Here is an 18961-nt window from a genome sequence, read left to right as displayed (position 1 = left end):
TGCGCCCTACAGCCCCGAGAGCCCGACGCAAAGGAGGTGGAGGAACCTGAGCTGCGCGCGGGATCTGGGCTGCAACCTGTGGCCGCAGTCGCCTGCTGGGCGCCCTCCTGCCCGCGATGGGCTGCTCCAGCAGCGCCCTCAACAAGGCCGGCGACAGCAGCAAGCTCCGCAGCGGTGAGCAGGGGACGGGACCCCACCCCCGCTCAGGCCTCGGGCTTCGGGTCGGCTCGCTCCCTGGGGGTCCAACAGGTGCGACTCTTGCCCACCCCGCCCGGCAGGGGGCGCCTTCTCCCTGAGGATGAGAATGGAACCCTGAGCGTAGCGTGGCTCCGTCTGGAATCCGGAGCCACCCTGCTGTGCCTCAGGATGCCGCGGTCTCCGTGCGCTCTTCGGTTCACGCTGCCTCCACGCGCGAGCCCACGCGTGGGGGGACCCTGACTGTGTGGTTGTGAGGATGCGGAGTTGGCCTTAAATGCTCATCGCGGTCGCCCTCAGCGCTCTCTTGAACTAATGCGGCATTTCCTATCCTTACAATAGATGCTGTTAACCTCTTAAACGTATGAAAATTCAGATTATTATGCAGATGGGCATTCACTCCATCAGATAAGTTCCTGTACTTTTGAAGAGGTCAGATACACTTTCCTCCGTCTTTGGCTTAAGTATTTCTTGACGAATATGCATGTGATAAAAAGTGGTCTTCACTGAATCATATGCAGAAATTTGATACATAGTTTGAGCATCTTCTGTGTAGTAGCCCCGTGCTTGGCTAGATGCTGAAGATACAAATGACCCTGCTCTTGGGGTTTAGCCACGGAAGAGACAGACAACAATCAGGTTAAACACATGATTACCATAGTTTCTGACAGTGATAAATGCTGGGAAAGAGTAAAACATTAATAAACCAGAGAATGACTGGGTTTTATAGCAGACTCGCTTCTTAGATTTTTGAATGGCTGACGTTTTGGTCAAAGCCCTGAAGGTTAAGCAAGTTCCTTCAAGTTAATTTACAGTCTTCTTCAAGGCTAACTTTATGGGAAAATTTATACTCTGGTGAATTCCTTTTCAAAAGTCTTTTAGCACTTTGCCTTATTCCAGTAACAAAGAAAGGTCTTCCTCTTTGATTTTGTAGTAGGAGCACAGGATTTTCAGGAATGGTGTTTCAAAGCTCAGACACCATCCAGTTAGAATAGGTTGTGTTGTGGTTATTTTTGTGGTGTGTGATAATTTATTTTTAACATCATAGATAATAGAAAACAACAAAAAGTTTGGAAATAGGCCAAATATTTAAAGCCATATCTAAAAAATATCTAAAAATGATTCCATTCCTGGTCACTGACAACAATGTGAAGAGATGGAAGAATCTGTTCTAATGTACAGGGCTTGCTTATTTTTCTCCTAAAGAGGTGAAAGCCTCAGAGTACCTGTTGTGGTTCAACGGGTTAAGAACCCAACTAGTATTCCTGAGGATGCAAGTTCCATCCCTGGCCTCTCTTAGTGGGCTAAGGATTCTGAGTTGCCACGAGCTGCAGCTTAGGTTATATATGTGCCTCGGATCAAGCATGGCTGTGGCTATGACATAGGCTGGCAGTTACAACTCCAATTCAATCCCTAGCCTGGGAACTTCCATATGCTGCGGGTGCAGCCTTAAAAACAAAAACAAAAACAAAACAAAAAAAAACTTCTGTCCCTCAAACCTGCTGTCAAGGGGCCATCGCAAGGAGCAGTTTCTTTGATGTTTTATGTTTTATGATATCAGGTGGATTTTGCATTTTGTTCCATGATTTTCTTATTAGTTTCAGTATGAAAAAACTGATGCTTCAGGAAGATATACCATATTATTTTGCCTTCTCTTATTCCCTTGCCATGCCCCTCGATATTCCAGGGATAGTATCCTGGTTCAAAAAGTTGAGCACTAAATCATCATTATAAATTTTTTAACTTTGTTATAGGAAATGTTACTCTTGGGGAGAGGCAAAAGTATCCAATGGCTGGAAGGGGCTTTTTAATCCTCTCCAAAAATAATGAATAACCTGGTTTTAAAAACCATTTTATTGCCAATATAAATAACCATGCACATGAGTCACACCCTTTCATTTTTTATTCATGCTTTCATTGCTGTTCTCAGTTTTCACGCATGTTCTGAAAGAAATGTTGAAATGCCTAACAACGAGTTTTTGTGCATAGAAAATTAATATGTTGCATAAATTGCTCAGTGCACATACTGAATCAATCAACAGGTATATTTTGCACCTGATCCTCAGTTAGACAGTACTGTCTTGTAATTGGATACTGTTGTATGTTCATCAGCATTTCAACTCCACGATGTTGGAGGCCTGATAAATAATTCATTCCTGTTTCTGTAGCTCAAAACTTCTTTAAACCCTGTATTCATCCCTAAGCCTGAGTGCATGTTTTTAGATGAAATTTATCCCAAGTTTATTAGATGTCCCTTACATGCATTTACTCACTGTACCCCCAGTGCTTAACTGTGCTTGGCACTTCATCATTGAAGGAATTACTTCATTGAATCCTTAGAACAATGCTTTGACTAAGTAATATGATTATCCCCATTTTACAGGGAAGAGTAAATACTTTGCGAAAGGTTCCAGGGCTCTTTAAGAGTCAGAGCTGGGATTTCCCATCGTGGTTCAGCAGAAATGAATTTGACTAGCATCCATGAGGATGCGGGTTCGATCCCTGGCCTCACTCAGTCGGTTAAGGATCCAGCGTTTCTGTGAGCTGTGGTGTAGGTCGAAGATGCTGTGGCTCTGGCATAGGCCAGCTCCGATTGGACCTCTAGCCTGGGAACCTCCATATGCTGCTAGTGCGGCCTTAAAAAGACAAAAGCATTGAAAAAAAAAGAAAGGGAAAAAAAAAAGAGTCAGAGCTAGACTTTGAATTAGGTACTCTGATTCCAGAACTTGACCTCTTGTCTCTTCTTTTCCTCCTTAAACTAGTTTGTGACAATTAGTTTTAAGTCTATTTTTGCCTCAGATCACTCTGGACAAGTCCCTTGGGTATGTGATCATTCACTATGCAAGCAACATAAGAAACATAATAAAGTAGAAATTTTATCATAATTTAATACATTTAAATTAACATTACAATAGAATTTATTATAATCGCTACATAAATTATATAATAAACATTACATAAATATGTATAATACATGCAGAAAGTATGTATTAATATTATATAAATATAATAAATATTATAATAAAGAAGATATTTATCCCTAAATAAGATTCAGTAAAATATGAAGTTTGTATTTGCTTCCAAGTTTAAACTAGGAATATTTGGAGAACATTTAACCTTAGAGATATTTTCAGCAGGTACATAAATGTGGAGAAGTTTCCAGTACCCTCCCATAGAGATACAGATAACGGTCATATGTTAAGAGATTTTTTAAAAAGTTCACAGGGAGTTCTGTCTGTGGCTCAGCGGTATCCATGAGTTCAATCCCTGGCCTCACTCAGGGACCCAGCATTTCCTTGAGTTGCAGTATAGGTTGCAGATTCTGCTTGGATTTGGATTTGCTGTGGCGCAGGCTGGCAACTACAGCTCTGATTTGAACTTTAGCCTGGGAAATCCCCTATACTGCAGGTGTGGCCCTAAAAACCAAAAAAAAAAAAAAAAAAAAAAAAAAAAAAAAAAAAAAATCACAGTATCAGCCTTAGAACTCCATGCGTTAAAGCTATATGCATCAACTAGCCTGCAGACTGGATTTGTGTTTGGACAATTCTGCCTAATGATTTTCTGTAATTGGCCTAAGAACTGTTATACATAATGCAGTCAGTATTACCCTACAAGCAAAAGAATCATAAATAATGGCTTGTGCTAAATTACCTCTAAGATTTCTTGGAGTTCCTGTTGTGGCTCATTGTGGTAAGAATCTGACTAGTATCCATGAGGATGTGGGTTCAATCCCTGGCCTCACTCAGTAGGTTAAGGAAATGGCATTGCCATGAGCTATGATGTAAGTCGCAGATGTGGCTCAGATCTGGTGTGGCTGTGGCTGTGGCTGGCAGCTGAAGCTGTGATTCGACCCCAGCCTGGGAACTTCCATACACCACACTTGTGGCCCTAAAGAAAAAATAAAGAAAAAAAGAGATTTGTTACATCTCTAAAATCCTGTAATGAGGTACTTATTTTCTGGCCCCAGTAAGTCAAATAGCTGCTACTAGTTCGGTAACCATTATACTGAATGGGAATAATCTGTTCTGACTACATGGTGCTCTTTGCTCTGACCCATCAAACACTGAATCCCACTGAGCTGCTTTCTATCACCTCCAAAGATAACCCACTAGGGAAAGAGATGTAGGGGGAAGGGACAGGGACAGAGATGGAGACCGGCTTCTGGTGTAAATAATTATCCAGCGCTATTCAAAGTGCAGAACAAGGCCTGGTGTGTGGTAGTTACACATAGACTTTTACTGAATGCCCTGAAATGTGTGAGGAAAGAGCCTTTTCTTTCCAGAATGACAAGTAGATTGAGTTTGGGATGTCCTGTGTTTGTGGAAGCAAGTTTTACATCTCAGGACAGTTTCTATTCCTTATCTTTTTAGGGCCACACCTGCAGCATAGGGAAGTTCCTGGGCTAGTGGTCGAATCGGAGCTGCAGCTGCCGGCCTCCGCCACAACCACAGCAATGTAGGATCTGAATGCATCTGTGACCTACTCCACAGCTTGTGGCAATGCCAGATCCTTAACCCACTGAGTGAGGCCAGGGATTGAACCCGCATCGTTATGGATACTAGTCGTGTTCTTAACCTGCTGAGCCACAGTGGGAACTCCCAATTTCTGTTCTTTTTAGTGCCCTGAGGAGCTGATGGATCTGAACACCAAAGATTTTTGTTAACCACACAAACATCAAAGGACCCAAAGCTTTCCAGACCTTTGACATCTGAACTTTCCTCCACATGCTGTCAGCCCCCTGCTTATAGGTGAAATTACTGTTCCACTCTCTCCTGAACTAAATGCCATCAGTTTCTGGCAGACTTCTTCCTAAGATTTTATAGCTTAAGCTCCAATGTAGACAAAGTAAACAGATGATAATTATTGACAAATTCATTGCTAGATTAGTGTGTCCCTTTTCTCTGACAGCCATGATCACGTGTTTGTTCTTATCTGGACTCTCACTTGCTGCTCAGAGTCCACACTGCCTCAGTAATAGGATGAGGGTTGAATTTCACAGTTCGGTGAATTGTTCTTTGTACTGTGTAAATACCTTCAGTCTTTACCCAGTATTTTCACACGGTGACGTGTCAGTCCTAAGTAGACAAACACTTCTTTGTAGTTGAAGAACCAACATCATTAACATTAAAATGTTATAGGCTTTTCTTGCATGCAGATATTATATAAATGGGGTTTCTGTCATTCAAGTGTCAAAAGTCTCTGGACTGATTCTTGTATGTCTTTGTGTCACCTCTAGAGCTTGGCGCACAGAGAATGCTCATTAAATCTTTGTGCTAGGCCTGATTATTATATACCAGCTAATTATGATGGAATATAAGAACTGCATACATGATTCAAAAAATTGAAAACATCTGAAAAATACTGGAGTTCCCGTTGTGGCTCAGTGGGTTGAGGACCTGATGTTGTCTCTGTGAGGATACAAGTTCCATCCCTAGCCTTGCTCAGTGGGTTGAAGATCTGGCATTGCCACAAGCTGTGGCATAGGCAGCAGCTGCGGTTCCGATTCGACCCCTAGCCTGGGAACTTCTATATGCCATACCTGTGGCCGTAAAAAAAAAAAAAAAAAAGAGAGAGAGAGAAAATACATGTAGTCAGAAGTACATCTCCTACCCCAGTCCCACCATCTATTTAGTTCTAATCGCAGCTATGGGTAAATGTTTTTTAGGGGTTTTTTGGGATGTATTTTTCTGAAGTTTCTTTATACATTACAAATAATATTTCCTTCTCCCATCATTACTCATAAAATATAATGCATTATACCCACTATTCTTCATCTTTTTTTTTTTCACCTAAAAACATGCAGGTCTTTCTATAATCTCTCTGTGATACAGAGAACTTCTTTCCTCTTTTCTGTCTTTGCTTAGGAATCCATTGTGTAATTTATTTAACCAGACCCCCAGTGAGAGACATTTGATTGGTTTCTAGTCTTTTCCTTTGCAGACAAGGCTACAATGAATTCCTTTACACATACATCATTATGAAAGCATTCAGGCATAACTGTAGGACCATTTCCCAGAAGTGGCATTACTAGGTCAAAGGGTATGCACATTTGTACTTCTGAGAGATCACTGCCTAAACGCCTTCCATAAAGCTTGTACCAGATCACACACTCATCAACAATTCAGGACATCTTTTTCTAAAACGGAAGGATTTTGACCTTAGTGCAGGAGCAGCAAAACATAGGCATGGAACAGAAATCAGGAGGTAAGGTAGGAGCACCCACTTGGTTCCAGGTACTTTAGCCCATAATTTCCATTCATCTCCATAAAAGCCTTATAAAGCAAACATTCGTTTCACCAAATACAGCAAGAAAACTGCAGTTTAGGGAGGGTAAATAGCTCAGATACTAGTCATGTTCTTAACCTGCTGAACCACAGTGGGAACTCCCAATTTCTGTTCTTTTTAGTGCCCTGAGGAGCTGATGGATCTGAACACCAAAGATTTTTGTTAACCACACAAACGTCAAAGGACCCAAAGCTTTCCAGACCTTTGACATCTGAACTTTCCTCCATATGCTGTCAGCCCCCTGCTTATAGGTGAAATTACTGTTCCACTCTCTCCTGAACTAAATGCCACCAGCTTCTGGCAGACTTCTTCCTAAGATTTTATAGCTTAAGCTCCAATGTTGGCAAAGTAAACAGATGATAATTACTGACAAATTCATTGCTAGATTAGTGTGTCCCTTTTCTCTGACAGCCATGATCACGTGTTTGTTCTTATCTGGACTCTGACTGCAGCCTCAGAGCTGGTAAGTGATGGAGCTGGGGCTTAAGCTCCGTGGATGCCTCTGAAGCACCTACTCTTTTCACAAACTCCAGTTCCATCCGGGTTCAGTCCTGTTTCTGCAAGAACTCATCCTGTGGCCGTCCACGTAGGAGAAAAGCAGTCCATATCTTTTGAGTGGATGGCTGGGTGAGTGGATGGATGGCAGAGATGGGGATGCAGGGGGTGAGAGTACTACTTAGAAAAGCAAAGGGAGGGCAAGAATCAGGACCCACCGAGTAACAGAGACTGCAAGGTAACCTTGGTGCCCATGGACTTGAGGAGACAGTGTTGGGTCGTGAAGCGACCCTCCTAGCCATGCAGAGAAAGCTCAGCACAGTTAAACAAAGCATTATTGTGTTCTGTGAAATCATGCTTCTGTAAGGTCACCACACATCCCAGCTCATGTGTACAGTTTCACGTCTGTGTTAATGTTTTACAACATTGGGAGTTCCCGTCATAGCGCAGTGGTTAACAAATCTGACTAAGAAACATGAGGTTGTGGGTTTGATCCCTGGCTTTGCTTAGTGGGTTAAGAATCCGGCGTTGCCGTGAGCTGTGGTGTAGGTTGCAGACACGGCTTGGATCCCATGTTGCTGTGGCTCTGGAGTAGGCTGGTGGCCACAGCTCTGATTCGACCCCTAGCCTGGGAACCTCCATATGCCGCAGGAAGCAGCCCTAGAAAAGGCAAAAAGACAAAAAAAAAAAAAAAAAGTTTTATAACATCACGTTTAAAATTGAAACCTCATTCTTGTGAGGGTCACTGAAAGGCTCACCAAAACTGGTTTTCAAAACATCAGCCTTGGCCAGGTGAAGGCACCAACTCCTAACCACCAGGGAATGCCCGTGATTTTTGCTTTTTAAAGGAAAATATCAGGATATAGCTCTCCAAGTGAGTGTTAATATCTGGCAAGTACCATGATGGCCTGGGAAACTTCTTTACTGCCCCAGGGTTGTTGCAGTTGTTCACGATACTTGAACCCTTCCTTGGGAACTGCCGTGAGGCCCTAGAGTTCATTCTTTCTTTGTCGTTAAGGATGTCAGAATTTGGCCCTTTAGGGATGAATATTGGGGGAAAAAAAACAAAACCCAAACCAAAAAACCTTCATATTGTTTTTATTTTTATCTATTTATTTCGTCTTTTTAGGGCCACACCCGTAGCATATGGAAGTTCCCTACCCCACCGCTCACGGCAGTACCGGATCCTTAACCTACTGAGAGAGGCCACTGCAGCACAGGGGAACTTCTGTTCATCCAAACCCTTCTTGACACTCAGATCCGTATGGCTTTACTTGCTTTGAAATGACCACATCATATTAGGCCTATTTAGATAAGTGAGATGTCCAAATGAAAATTAAGTAAAAGTCAAGATGTAAAAAGATGCGAGAAGCGTCATGACATTTCTGCCCTATCTACTTTCCAGGTCACTGAAAGTGACATTTCATGTACATACAACTTACTTTATGGCCCTGACAGTATAATTCAAAGTGGGTATCAAAATAGTACCAATTAACGGAGTTCCCGTCGTGGCGCAGTGGTTAATGAATCCAACTAGGAACCATGAGGTTGCGGGTTCGATCCCTGCCATTGCTCAGTGGGTTAAGGATCGAGCATTACCGTGAGCTGTGGTGTAGGTTGCAGACGCGGCTCGGATCTGGTGTTGCTGTGGCTGTGGCGTAGGCCAGCGGACACAGCTCCAATTAGACCCCTAGCCTGGGAACCTCCATATGCTGCGGGTGAGGCCCTAAAAAGATTAAAAAAAAAACAATTAACATCATCTAAGACAGGTAAATATAAAATGAACCTGACTCTATAGAATAACGATTAAAATTACTTGTGGTCAAGAGGCTGCTCAACAAGCCTTCTGTACAACTTGAGCCCCAGGTTTGGCCAGCTTCTTTGTGACTATTCCAGATTCCTCTGTTCTAGCTTCCCCAGGCCAGGCCCCAAGGGTCAGTGATTGACTCCACTTCTGTCCGCTAGAAGAAAGGCCCTTGTGATCTGCTTCCTTCCCTTACAATCATAAGGATGTACCATCAAATCAAGTGTTTTATTTATTTATCTATTTATTTAGTCTTCGTAGGGCTGCACCTGCAGCATATGGAAGTTCCCAGGCTAGAGGTCGAATTGGAGCTGCAGCTGCCAGCCTACACCACAGCCACAGCAACGTGGAATCCGAGCTGCGTCTGTGACCCACACCACAGCTCACAACAACTGTTGGATCCTTAACCCACTGAGCACAGCCAGGGATCGAACCCGATTCCTCATGGTATTGGTTGGATTCATTACAACCAAGCCACAAAGGGAACTCCTCATTTGCTTTTTTGGTCTATCATGTAATTGTCTGCTTGCTTTACCAGGACACTCATTTGGGGACTGTACGTCTTTTCCAGCCTGCAATGTCTTTGTCTTCATACTCAGTCAAAGGTCCTTCCTGCTCTTCTTAATAAGAAGCTTTTCTTTAAACCTAGTCTTGGAGTTCCTGTCATGGCGCAGTGGTTAACGAATCCGACTAGGAACCATGAGGTTGAGGGTTCGATCCCTGGCCTTGCTCAGTGGGTTAAGGATCGAACATTACCGTGAGCTGTGGTGTAGGTTGCAGACACGGCTCGGATCCCGCGTTGCTGTGGCTCTGGCGTAGGCTGGCGGCTACAGCTCCGATTAGACCCCAGGTGACATAGTCTTAAAGGGTCCCTGCAGGATGGGGACATTTCACGCTTTGCAGACTGACTTGATTCATCTGTCTTCTCAGCGTTGCCCAGCTAATGCTTCACTCATTGATTTTTGGTGACAGAAACGTATTTGTCCCTGTGTTGTATGTATCAGAGCTTCCCAGCCTGTGAGAAAGAATTCAGTGTGCCCACGTTCCTCCCTGCCTTTAGGGCAACAGGGCAGTGTCTGGATGGCACGAGGCCCCCAGGTACAGCGTCCTCCACGTGTCCCTGCGTGCTGCACAAATACCCCATTCTACACGGGCTGGGACAGTAAAGAGCTCGGAAACCTTGGCCTAGGCATTCCAACTGCTCTATCACTTCTACCAGTAGTTTCTCTTTCTAGGAGAGAATGTCTGCCGTCAGCCACCCTAGCAAGGACCTCTGTTCACATGCCCTCCCCCAACTGGCCTCCACGCTTCTTTCTTCTTCTTCTTCTTCTTCTTCTTTTTGGCTGAGCCCACAACACGCAGAAATTCCCAGGCCAGGGATCAAAGCCAAACCATAGCGGAGACCCAAGCCATCGCAAAGACAGTGCTGGATCCTTTAACTGCTAGGCCATCAGGGAACTCCATCCTTGCTTCTTTCTTTCTCACTGTTATAAGTAATGATAAGGAACTTCTCCCCTCCTACTTCTTAGCATTTTCCATTTTCCTGAGACTGATAGGAACCATAAAGCTTCTTTTGGCGAATTTCCCTTTCCTTTTTTTTTTTTTTTTTTTTTTTTTTTGGTCATTTTGCCATTTATTGGTCCGCTCTCTTGACATATGGAGTTCCCAGGCTAGGGGTTGAATTGGAGCTGTAGCCACCGGCCTACACCAGAGCCACAGCAACTTGGGATCCGAGCCGCTTCTGCAACCTACACTACAGCTCACGGCAACGCCGGATCTTTAACCCACTGAGCAATGGCAGGGATCGAACCCGCAACCTCATGGTTCCTAGTTGGATTCGTTAACCACTGCGCCACGATGGGAACTTCAAATTTCCCTTTCCTTTATTTGCCCTGGAGTAGCCTCTACTGACTGGATGGTTATGAGAGGCTCTGATTACCTGTGCACTTTGAACTAGTGTGTGTGTGTGTGAGAGAGAGAGAGAGAGAGAGAGAGAGAGAGAGAGAAATGGGGGAGGTTGGGGCACACATGAGAGAGAATTTCAACATGCCAAGGGACAGTATAGAGTTCTGAGCCACATGGGCCATGGACTTCTCGTGTGGCTCCCAACATAGCTACTTGGCGGTGCTTCTACAGTGGCTGTGGCTCAACCCCTGGATTGGGGGCTTCCACATGCTTCAAGTGAGGCCAAAAAAAAAGAATAAAAAAGAAAAAATAAATGTGGGCCTGGAGTTCTCTGATGGCTTAGGCAGTTAAGGCTCCAGCATTGTCACTGCCCTGACTCTGGTTCCTGCTGTAGCCTGGCCTGGTAACTTCTGCATGCCATAGGTGTGGCCAAAAATAAATCATAAATACAATGTGGGTCTGGAGTTACATTGTCTAGGTGCATATCCTGGTTCAGGGTCATTTATTTGCTGTGTGACTTGGAGCCTCACAACCTCTTTCTGCCTCAGTGATGTCATCTGTAAAATAGAATTAGCAGTAGTTCCTGTTTCATAGAGTTGTTCTGAGGAGTGTGATCTGCACTAACCATGGCAGCAAAGTCATCTGAATTGCATGAGGATCCCTAACCTCAGAGAGGAGTAGCAGCAGCAGCTCAAAGACCTGGTGGGCTCTCAATCCTCCCTGGTCTGCCCACTGCTCTTTCATCTATCAGTGAAACATCTTTTGTAGTAGTAAGTACTGTTGATAATTCCAAAAGTGATTTTTTTGTTTGTTTTTGCCTTTTTAGGGTCATAGCTGCAGCATATGTAGGTTCCCAGGCTAGGGGTCAAATCAGAAGTGCAGCTGCCAGCCTACACTGCTGCCACAGCAACACTGGATCTGAACCACATCTGTGACCTACACCACAGCTCATGGCAACACCAGATCCTTAACCCACTGAGCAAAGCCAGGGATTGAACCCACCTCCTCATGGATGCTAGTCTGGTTCATTAACTGCTGAGCCACAATGGGAACTCCTGTTTATTTGGTTTTGGCTGTTCCCACAGCAAACCAGGGATGGAATCCATATCACAGCACCAACCTGACACTGGACGCTTAAACCATTGAGCCACCAGGGAGCGCCCCAAAGAGATATTTTAGGCAATAGCTTTTTGGAAGTAAGAGTTTATCTTATGGGAGTCTAAAATAAACCAAAGACAATAAAATTGGAAAATTATATCTGAAAGAGGTGACTATGCATCTCTTAGGTGTCAGCCTATTCCCTTGGCAGAAGCCCCCATCTCCACTTATCAAGAGTTCCAGAAGAATCTTTCCAAGTACATGTTCTTGTTTCTCTACAGTTACATTTCAAAATTAGATTTACCTTTAGATTTTATTGTACTTAGCTCTCGATGTCAAAACTAATTTTAGATAATGTAAATTCAGGTAGTTCTACTAAGAAATGGGAAGTGGTTTCTGTGATTTTTTTATTTGCCCTATGTAGGATTCTTCCGGTTAATGGTTTCATACTCCAGTGACATGGGATATTGCCCAACTTCACCTGTCTTCAAAATGAGTGCCTTTTTAAACACCTACTGACAAGTAGAATGTACCCTTCGGGATTGACATCAGAGCCATGGCACACAGGGACAATATCTTCACATACTTTGATGAGGGAAATGGGCAAAAACATCTAGAATAGCACCACTATTAGCTCCACAAATATTTGTTCTATGGATAGATAAATAATGGAGTGGGGAGTTCCCATTGTGGCTCAGTGGGTTAAGAACCTGACATAGTATCCATGAGGATGCGGGTTTGATCCCTGCCATTGCTCAGTGGGTTAAGGACCCAGGGTTGCTGCAGGCTGCAGTGTAGGTTGCAGATGTAGCTCCGATCCGGCATTGCTGTGGCTGTGCTGTAGACCAGCAGCGGAAGCTCACATTCAACCCCTAGCCTGGGATCGTCCATATGCTGCAGGTGCAGCCTTAAGAAAATGGAGTGGAATTGAGGATAAAGCAAAGAAAGAAAATGAGAAATGAGTGGCCTCTTCCCTTGGAGCTGACTCATGCTGCATCCCTGGTTTCTAAAGCTTAAAAGCTAGAAATGGAGGCAGCAAAGGTTATTATCAGGATCCCCCTTCTCCACTGATTCTCTGGAAAACTCAGCAGACAAGCCAGTGAGGTCTTTGTGGTGGCTGATATGTGCTAGCCATGGGATAGGAAATACCTCAAATTTTTCTCCTTGTTGGTCAGAAACTTCATTTTTGATTAGAGTAATGAACTGAGTAGAAAAGCTTTTACCATGATGTGAATTTCAGGTATGTTAGCCCTGGTTCTAATCCCCTCTGTAATGTGGCCTAGGATTTAATTTCTTTGTGTGCCCATCACAACGGTGCTTGCAACGAGGGTTCTGTTAGTTCAGCTGTCACAACAAATTTGTGCATGGATCAACTTACAACAGAATCAAGAGAGATAATGAGCACCCAAGGATTAGGCCCAGAGCAGTGTATGATTTGATAAAATGTAGAGTTCAGAAAACAGACACATCCTTAAACAACTTCGGATGTGGAAACAATGCATCTGTCCACAACATTTATTACATAATAATACAGATTAGACCTAGAATGTCTTCTGTTTGTGGACAAAAGATCTCACTGCTTTTCAGGTTAGAGGGCCAGAAGAAATGATGTAGCTCCTACTTCCACCTCAAGAAGGTATGTTGGGGAATCACGAAACCGTGGGGACAGTGTGGGGATCCTTGGGTAAGAGGTAATACGTAGGTACCAAGTTGTGCTTAATAAAGGAAGTGGCTATTATTTGAGTGTCCCTGCAGACAGTAAACTCGAGGATGGAAAGGACCAGATCTTCTTTGTTTTTTTTGTGTTTGTTTTTGCTTTTTGTCTTTTTGCCTTTTTCTAGAGCCGCTCCCACGGCATATGGAGGTTCCCAGGCTAGGGGTCTAATCGGAGCTATAGCTGCCAGCCTACACCAGAGCCACAGCAACGCGGGATCCAAGCCGCATCTGCAACCTACACCACAGCTCATGGCAACGCTGGATTGTTAACCCACTGAGCAAGGCCAGGGATCGAACCCGCAACCTCATGGTTCCTAGTCGGATTTGTTAACCACTGAGCCATGGCGGGAGCTCCCAGAGCTTCTTTGTTAACTGCTATAACCCTTGTGTTTAGCCCAGAGCTGGCACATAGTAGGCACTTGATGAATAAATGAAATCAAAGCCAACAAAGAGAATGAAACATCTTTATTTACATAAAAGCTAACAGTGGCCTTTATTAATGGCCTTCAGGTCTGGTCAAATCATGGCTGACATTATGAATACTGCTCCATTATATATCAACAACCGTAATTCAAAGCTTGGCATGGTAGCAACAGAATTTTATAGATCAGCATTGACAACTTTGTAGTGTTTAGAGGACTATTTATCCAAGCCCTTTAATGCTGCAATTCATTCTTTCTGTTGCCAAGTTGGCTGTAATTGATTGACAGTGCCACCGCTGGCCCAGAGAGGACCTTCGTGAAATTAGCAAAAGCAGGCCTCCCTACGCCTGACTCGCACAGCCTTGCTGGTGCACACAGGCTGGAGTCCAGCTCTCTTTCATCCCTTCTGCAGGACACCCCGTGCACTGAGAAACCTGCAAATCCATTTGCCTTGTGCCTGTTTACTGAGTACTTTCTCATGTTACACACCATGTAGGGTAATTACACAAAGCACCTCAAAGTGATCAATTATCCTAACAAGCCTGAAAAGCAAAGAGATAGACAAGGAAACAGGTCTAGCGAGTTTGGTGACTGGTCTGGATGGCACAGTTAAGCAAATGGTGGGATCAAGATTCACGCTCAACATCAGAACCATCTGGAATGCCCTGCTCTGCTTCAGCTGAAGAGGAAGGAGGTCAAACGGACCCCAAAATTGTACGTCTTTCAGCAGCTTGGGATAAAAACATTGAAAGGATAAGAAAGGAAGCTTTGGGTGTTCCTGCTGTGGCTCAGTGGTTAACGAATCTGAGTAGTATCCATGAGGTTGCAGGATCGATCCCTGGCCTTGCTCAGTGGGTCAAGGATCCGACGCTGCTGTGAGCTGCGGTGTAGGTTGCAGACACGGCTTGGATCCTGTGTTGCTGTGGCTGTAGGCTGGCAGCTGCAGAACTTACATATGCTGCAGGTGTGGCCCTAAAAAAAATGAAAACATTAAAAAAAGAAGAAAAGAAGAAAGGAAGCTTTGTGATTGTTGTAGTCTTTATTGTTGTGTTCTCTGAGAGATGGTGTCAAACAACCTGTTGTTTTCCAACTCTTTTCATTTATTTCCTCTGGTTTTTCCTTTTTGGCTGCCGCACAGCATATGGAATTCCCAGGCCAGGGATCAGATCCGAGCCACCGTTGTGACCTACACCACAGCCGAGGCAACACCTGATCCTTTAACCCACAGCGCCAGACCAGGGATGGAACCTGTGTCCTGCTATCAGAGAGGCATCCCCTATCCCGTTGCGCCACAGCGGGAACTCCTGATTGTTCTTTTCTGAAGGTCTTAGAATGAATGGAATACCCTTTCTCTTCTGTGTGTCCGCCACAGTCTCTTCCTTGCTCGGGCTGTTGAATGGAGTGTGATGCTTTCAGTGGCTCACTTGACTGGCGCTTGGGGGTGCCAGTGGCTGTGCTGGTGCTTTCCAGGTATTAACTCCTGCAATCCTCACAACAACTTGACTGCCCCTCTTCCCACTCTACAGGTGATAAAACTGAGGCACAAAGAGGCTTAACAAGCCTAGTGAGTGGAAGAACCAGGATTCAAACCAGTACCTTAGAGGTGTCATTTTCAAGGTCATCAATCTCTGTCCGCCCTTTTAGTGCAGATGACTCTCTTCTGTCACATAGGAAAAAGAATTACTGAGTGATTAGTGAGAAGTTAGTACCACCAAAATGTATTTATTTCAAAATTCAGGGCGCAGTTCATCAACATGAATCGCACAATGAGTGTGTCACTTCACTTTTAGCATTTTCTCTAATTTTCAGTGATCATTTTAAAGATGTTTTAGGTTTTGGGGGGCTACTCCAGAAAAATATTAGAGACAGTGACTTTTTTTGGTAATAGTTCCTAGCTTGACTGACTATTTTCAGGTTGCAATATAAAAATATATGTTGAGGACATTTCCCTACTTCACGTATACTAGTAAGATTAGGGAAAGTATCTAGTCACTTATGATGGAGCATGATAATGTGAGAAAAGTGAATGTAATACATGTATGGGTGACTGGGTCACCATGCTGTGTAGTAGAAAATTGACACCACTGTAAACCAGCTATAATGGGGGAAAAAATCATTATATTTTTAAAAAAAAAAGAAAAAAAGAAAAAAAATTTGTGGCCACTTTTGGGGCATGCGGAAATTCTCAGTCCAAGGATGGAACCCACACCACAGCAAGGACCTGAGCCACAGCAATGACAATGCCAGGTCCTTAACCCACTGAGCCACCAGGGAACTCTAAGAATGAAAATTGATACTGTGATCATGGGCATAGATGCTCTAATTATGGCAAAAATGGATAGCTTCCTTGGACACTTAAGAGACCATTTGTGGATAAATACATTTTCACAGAGCTTTTGGTTTTGGTGGGAAAAAAACCTTGATGTAGCCTGATAGCATAATATATTTCTCAAAATATAAAACTGAGAAGCAATGATTTGGGTATGTCAACACATTTTCTTCCCCCACAGCTCTTTGCTCTAGAAGAATGATGCCATTCGAATGCACCCCCAGCTGGCACAGCTGGATGAAAATCATTCGTCTCATTTAACTGACAGTACTGATCATTGTAATAACTATTTTATCAGAAAATATAATTTGGCAGACATCTGTGATTAGTATAATAATATATTTCCTTGTCAATTCCCTAAGTCAGCCATCACCTAAACATCCTTTGTGTGGTATCTAAATGAACTGTCTTGTCATAATGAATTTCTTTATAGACCTGAGAAATCGCTTTTCTTAAGTTGCCTTCCATGCTGTTAATTTGAAGGCTTCATGCACAATGAGGCTGGAGGGGGAGGTGAAGGAGAGCCCTCCTCCCAGCCCTTTCCTAGGGACCTCAGAGTCCACAGCCTGTGCCCAGCCTGTGCCCTGTGTCTCACAAAACCCTCTTTGAACTCTGCTTTTCCAGTTTTGGATTCAAATTCTTTCCCACTGGGGGAGTCACAGTCCCAGGAGTTCCCTGGTGGTTCACTGGGTTAAGGACCCAGCGTTGTCACTGCTGTAGCTTGGGTTATTGCTGCGGTGAGAGTTGGAAGGCTGGCCTGGGAATTTCCGAATGCCATGGGCACCTGCGCTCCCCCCCCAAAAAAAAACAGCCCCAGTGTTAGAATGGGAGACTATTTGATGTGAATAAATGTATTAAAAAGAGAAACAATTGGGAGTTCCCACTATGGCACAGCAGGATTGTGAGTGTCTTGGGACACAGGTTCAATCCCGACCCAGCACAGTGCGTTAAGGATCCGGCATTGCTGCAGCTGCGGCTTAGGTCAAAACTGTGGTGTGGATCTGATCCCTGGCCCAGGAACTCCATATGCTTTGGGGCAGCAAAAAAAAAAAAAAAAAAAAAAAAAAAGCGGGGGGGGGGGCAATGGGCAGTGAGATGAATTAATGAAAATATCTAAACTAGGAAGTAGTGGACCATGACGCTTACTAACTCGGGGAAAAACAAATAATTGTTTACACACGTAATAGCTTACCACATGGCTCAGTCCTTCAGATATATTCATAATATGTACATATAACTAAATAGCCCTATCACCCCAATTACATGATTACTATTTTAATTTATTTTATTTTATTTTTTGTCTTTTTGCCATTTCTTGGGCTGCTCCCGAGGCATATGGAGGTTCCCAGGGTAGGGGTCGAATCAGAGCTGTAGCTACTGGCCTACGCCAGAGCCACAGCAACTCGGGGATCCAAGCCGTGTCTGCAGCCTACACCACAGCTCACGGCAACGCCAGATCCTTAACCCACTGAGCAAGGCCAGGGTTTGAACCCGCAACCTCATTGTTCCTAGTCGGATTCGTTAACCACTGAGCCACGACGGGAACTCCCCCATGATTACGATTTTAAATCATTGCTAATGTGCAACTACTGATTGAAATGAAATGTGAATATGTAATGGGAGAGGGTGAAGGATGATAGAGGTGGGGAAGAAAGATCTACGTTTTTATTTTTCATAGAGGGAGTTGAGACACCCAAACTACAAAATTATAGAGTGGCAATTCACTTGGAGATAGAGAAAAAATATCTCTCCAAAATAGCTAGAAGAATGAAAGTATTTGACTCTAGAGAAGGGGCAATGGGAGCCCTGAGTCTCAGTTGTATATCTTAGCTTATATAATATAAGCATCAAACTGTACACATATGCAACTGGGGGCAGGGGTAACTTAGGGAAAAAAGAATGAGAAAAGAAAAACTGGGAGTTCCCATTGTGGCACAGTGGAAACAAATCTGACTAGTATCCCTGAGGATGCAGGTTCCATCCCTGGCCTCGCCCAGTGGGTCAGGGATCTGGCGTTGCTGTGAGCTGTGGTGTAGGTTGCAGATGTGGTTTGGATCCCTCGTTGCTGTGGTTGTGGTGTAAGCTGGTGGCTAAAGTTCTGATTCAACCTCTAGCCTGGAACTTCAATATGCTGCAGGTATGGCCCTAAAAGAGAGAGAGAAAGAGAGAGAGAGAGAGAGAGTAGAGTGTGTGGGGGAGAGAGAGAGAGAGAGAGAGAAGGAAGGAAGGAAGGAAGGAAGGAAAGAAAGAAAGAAGGAAAGAAGGAAGGAAAGAAGGAAAGAAGGAAGGAAAGAAGGAAAGAAAGAAAGAAAGAAAGAAAGAAAGAAAGAAAGAAAGAAAGGAAGGAAGGAAGGAAGGAAGGAAGGAAGGAAGGAGGGAAGGAAGGAAGGAGGGAAGGAAGGAAGGAGGGAAGGAAGGAAGGAGGGAAGGAAGGAAGGAGGGAAGGAAGGAAGGAAGAAAGAAAGAAAAAAGAAGGAACGAACTATCTTTGGGGGGAAAAAGGTAGAAGAAGAAATATACCACCTAGAGACCCATTTCAACATGTTGGTTTAATTTCTCCCAGCATTTCCTCCTTTGTTTTTCCTCTCTTTCTACCTTCCAATGAGCAAGACTGCTGTAATCATATGCTAATTTATGGAGCATTTAATTGCACAGCAGACCTTGTGCTAATACTTATTTACATGCCTTATGTGCACTATTTACTTGATTAAT

General features: G+C 43.9%; 1 protein-coding gene across 6 annotated transcripts in view; it reads left to right on the top strand.

Annotated features, from left to right (window-relative positions):
* Positions 1–8: 8 nt before the first annotated feature.
* The window catches only part of ERICH5 (glutamate rich 5), a 33131-nt gene continuing 14178 nt past the window's right edge, over positions 9–18961 (top strand). For 3 of the 6 annotated variants that reach the window (XR_014843606.1, XM_005655354.4, XM_085022016.1), the window contains exon 1: positions 9–174. Coding sequence is in view for 4 of the 6 variants with exons in the window: in XM_005655354.4 (XP_005655411.2) it covers positions 117–174 (58 nt within the window). In the remaining 2 variants the exon portion in view is untranslated. Of the gene's footprint in view, positions 250–18961 lie in introns of all 6 variants that reach the window. The other 3 variants (XR_002343195.2, XM_021089064.2, XM_021089063.2) reach the window with 1 other exon arrangement.

This window comes from Sus scrofa, chromosome 4 (assembly GCF_054392235.1).
Source record: "Sus scrofa isolate SSC_HxYL_T2T_F1_AM1 chromosome 4, Sscrofa_HxYL_maternal_Yorkshire_Landrace_v2.0, whole genome shotgun sequence".
Lineage (NCBI taxonomy): Eukaryota > Metazoa > Chordata > Mammalia > Artiodactyla > Suidae > Sus > Sus scrofa.
This window is presented reverse-complemented; position numbering and strand designations above follow the sequence as displayed.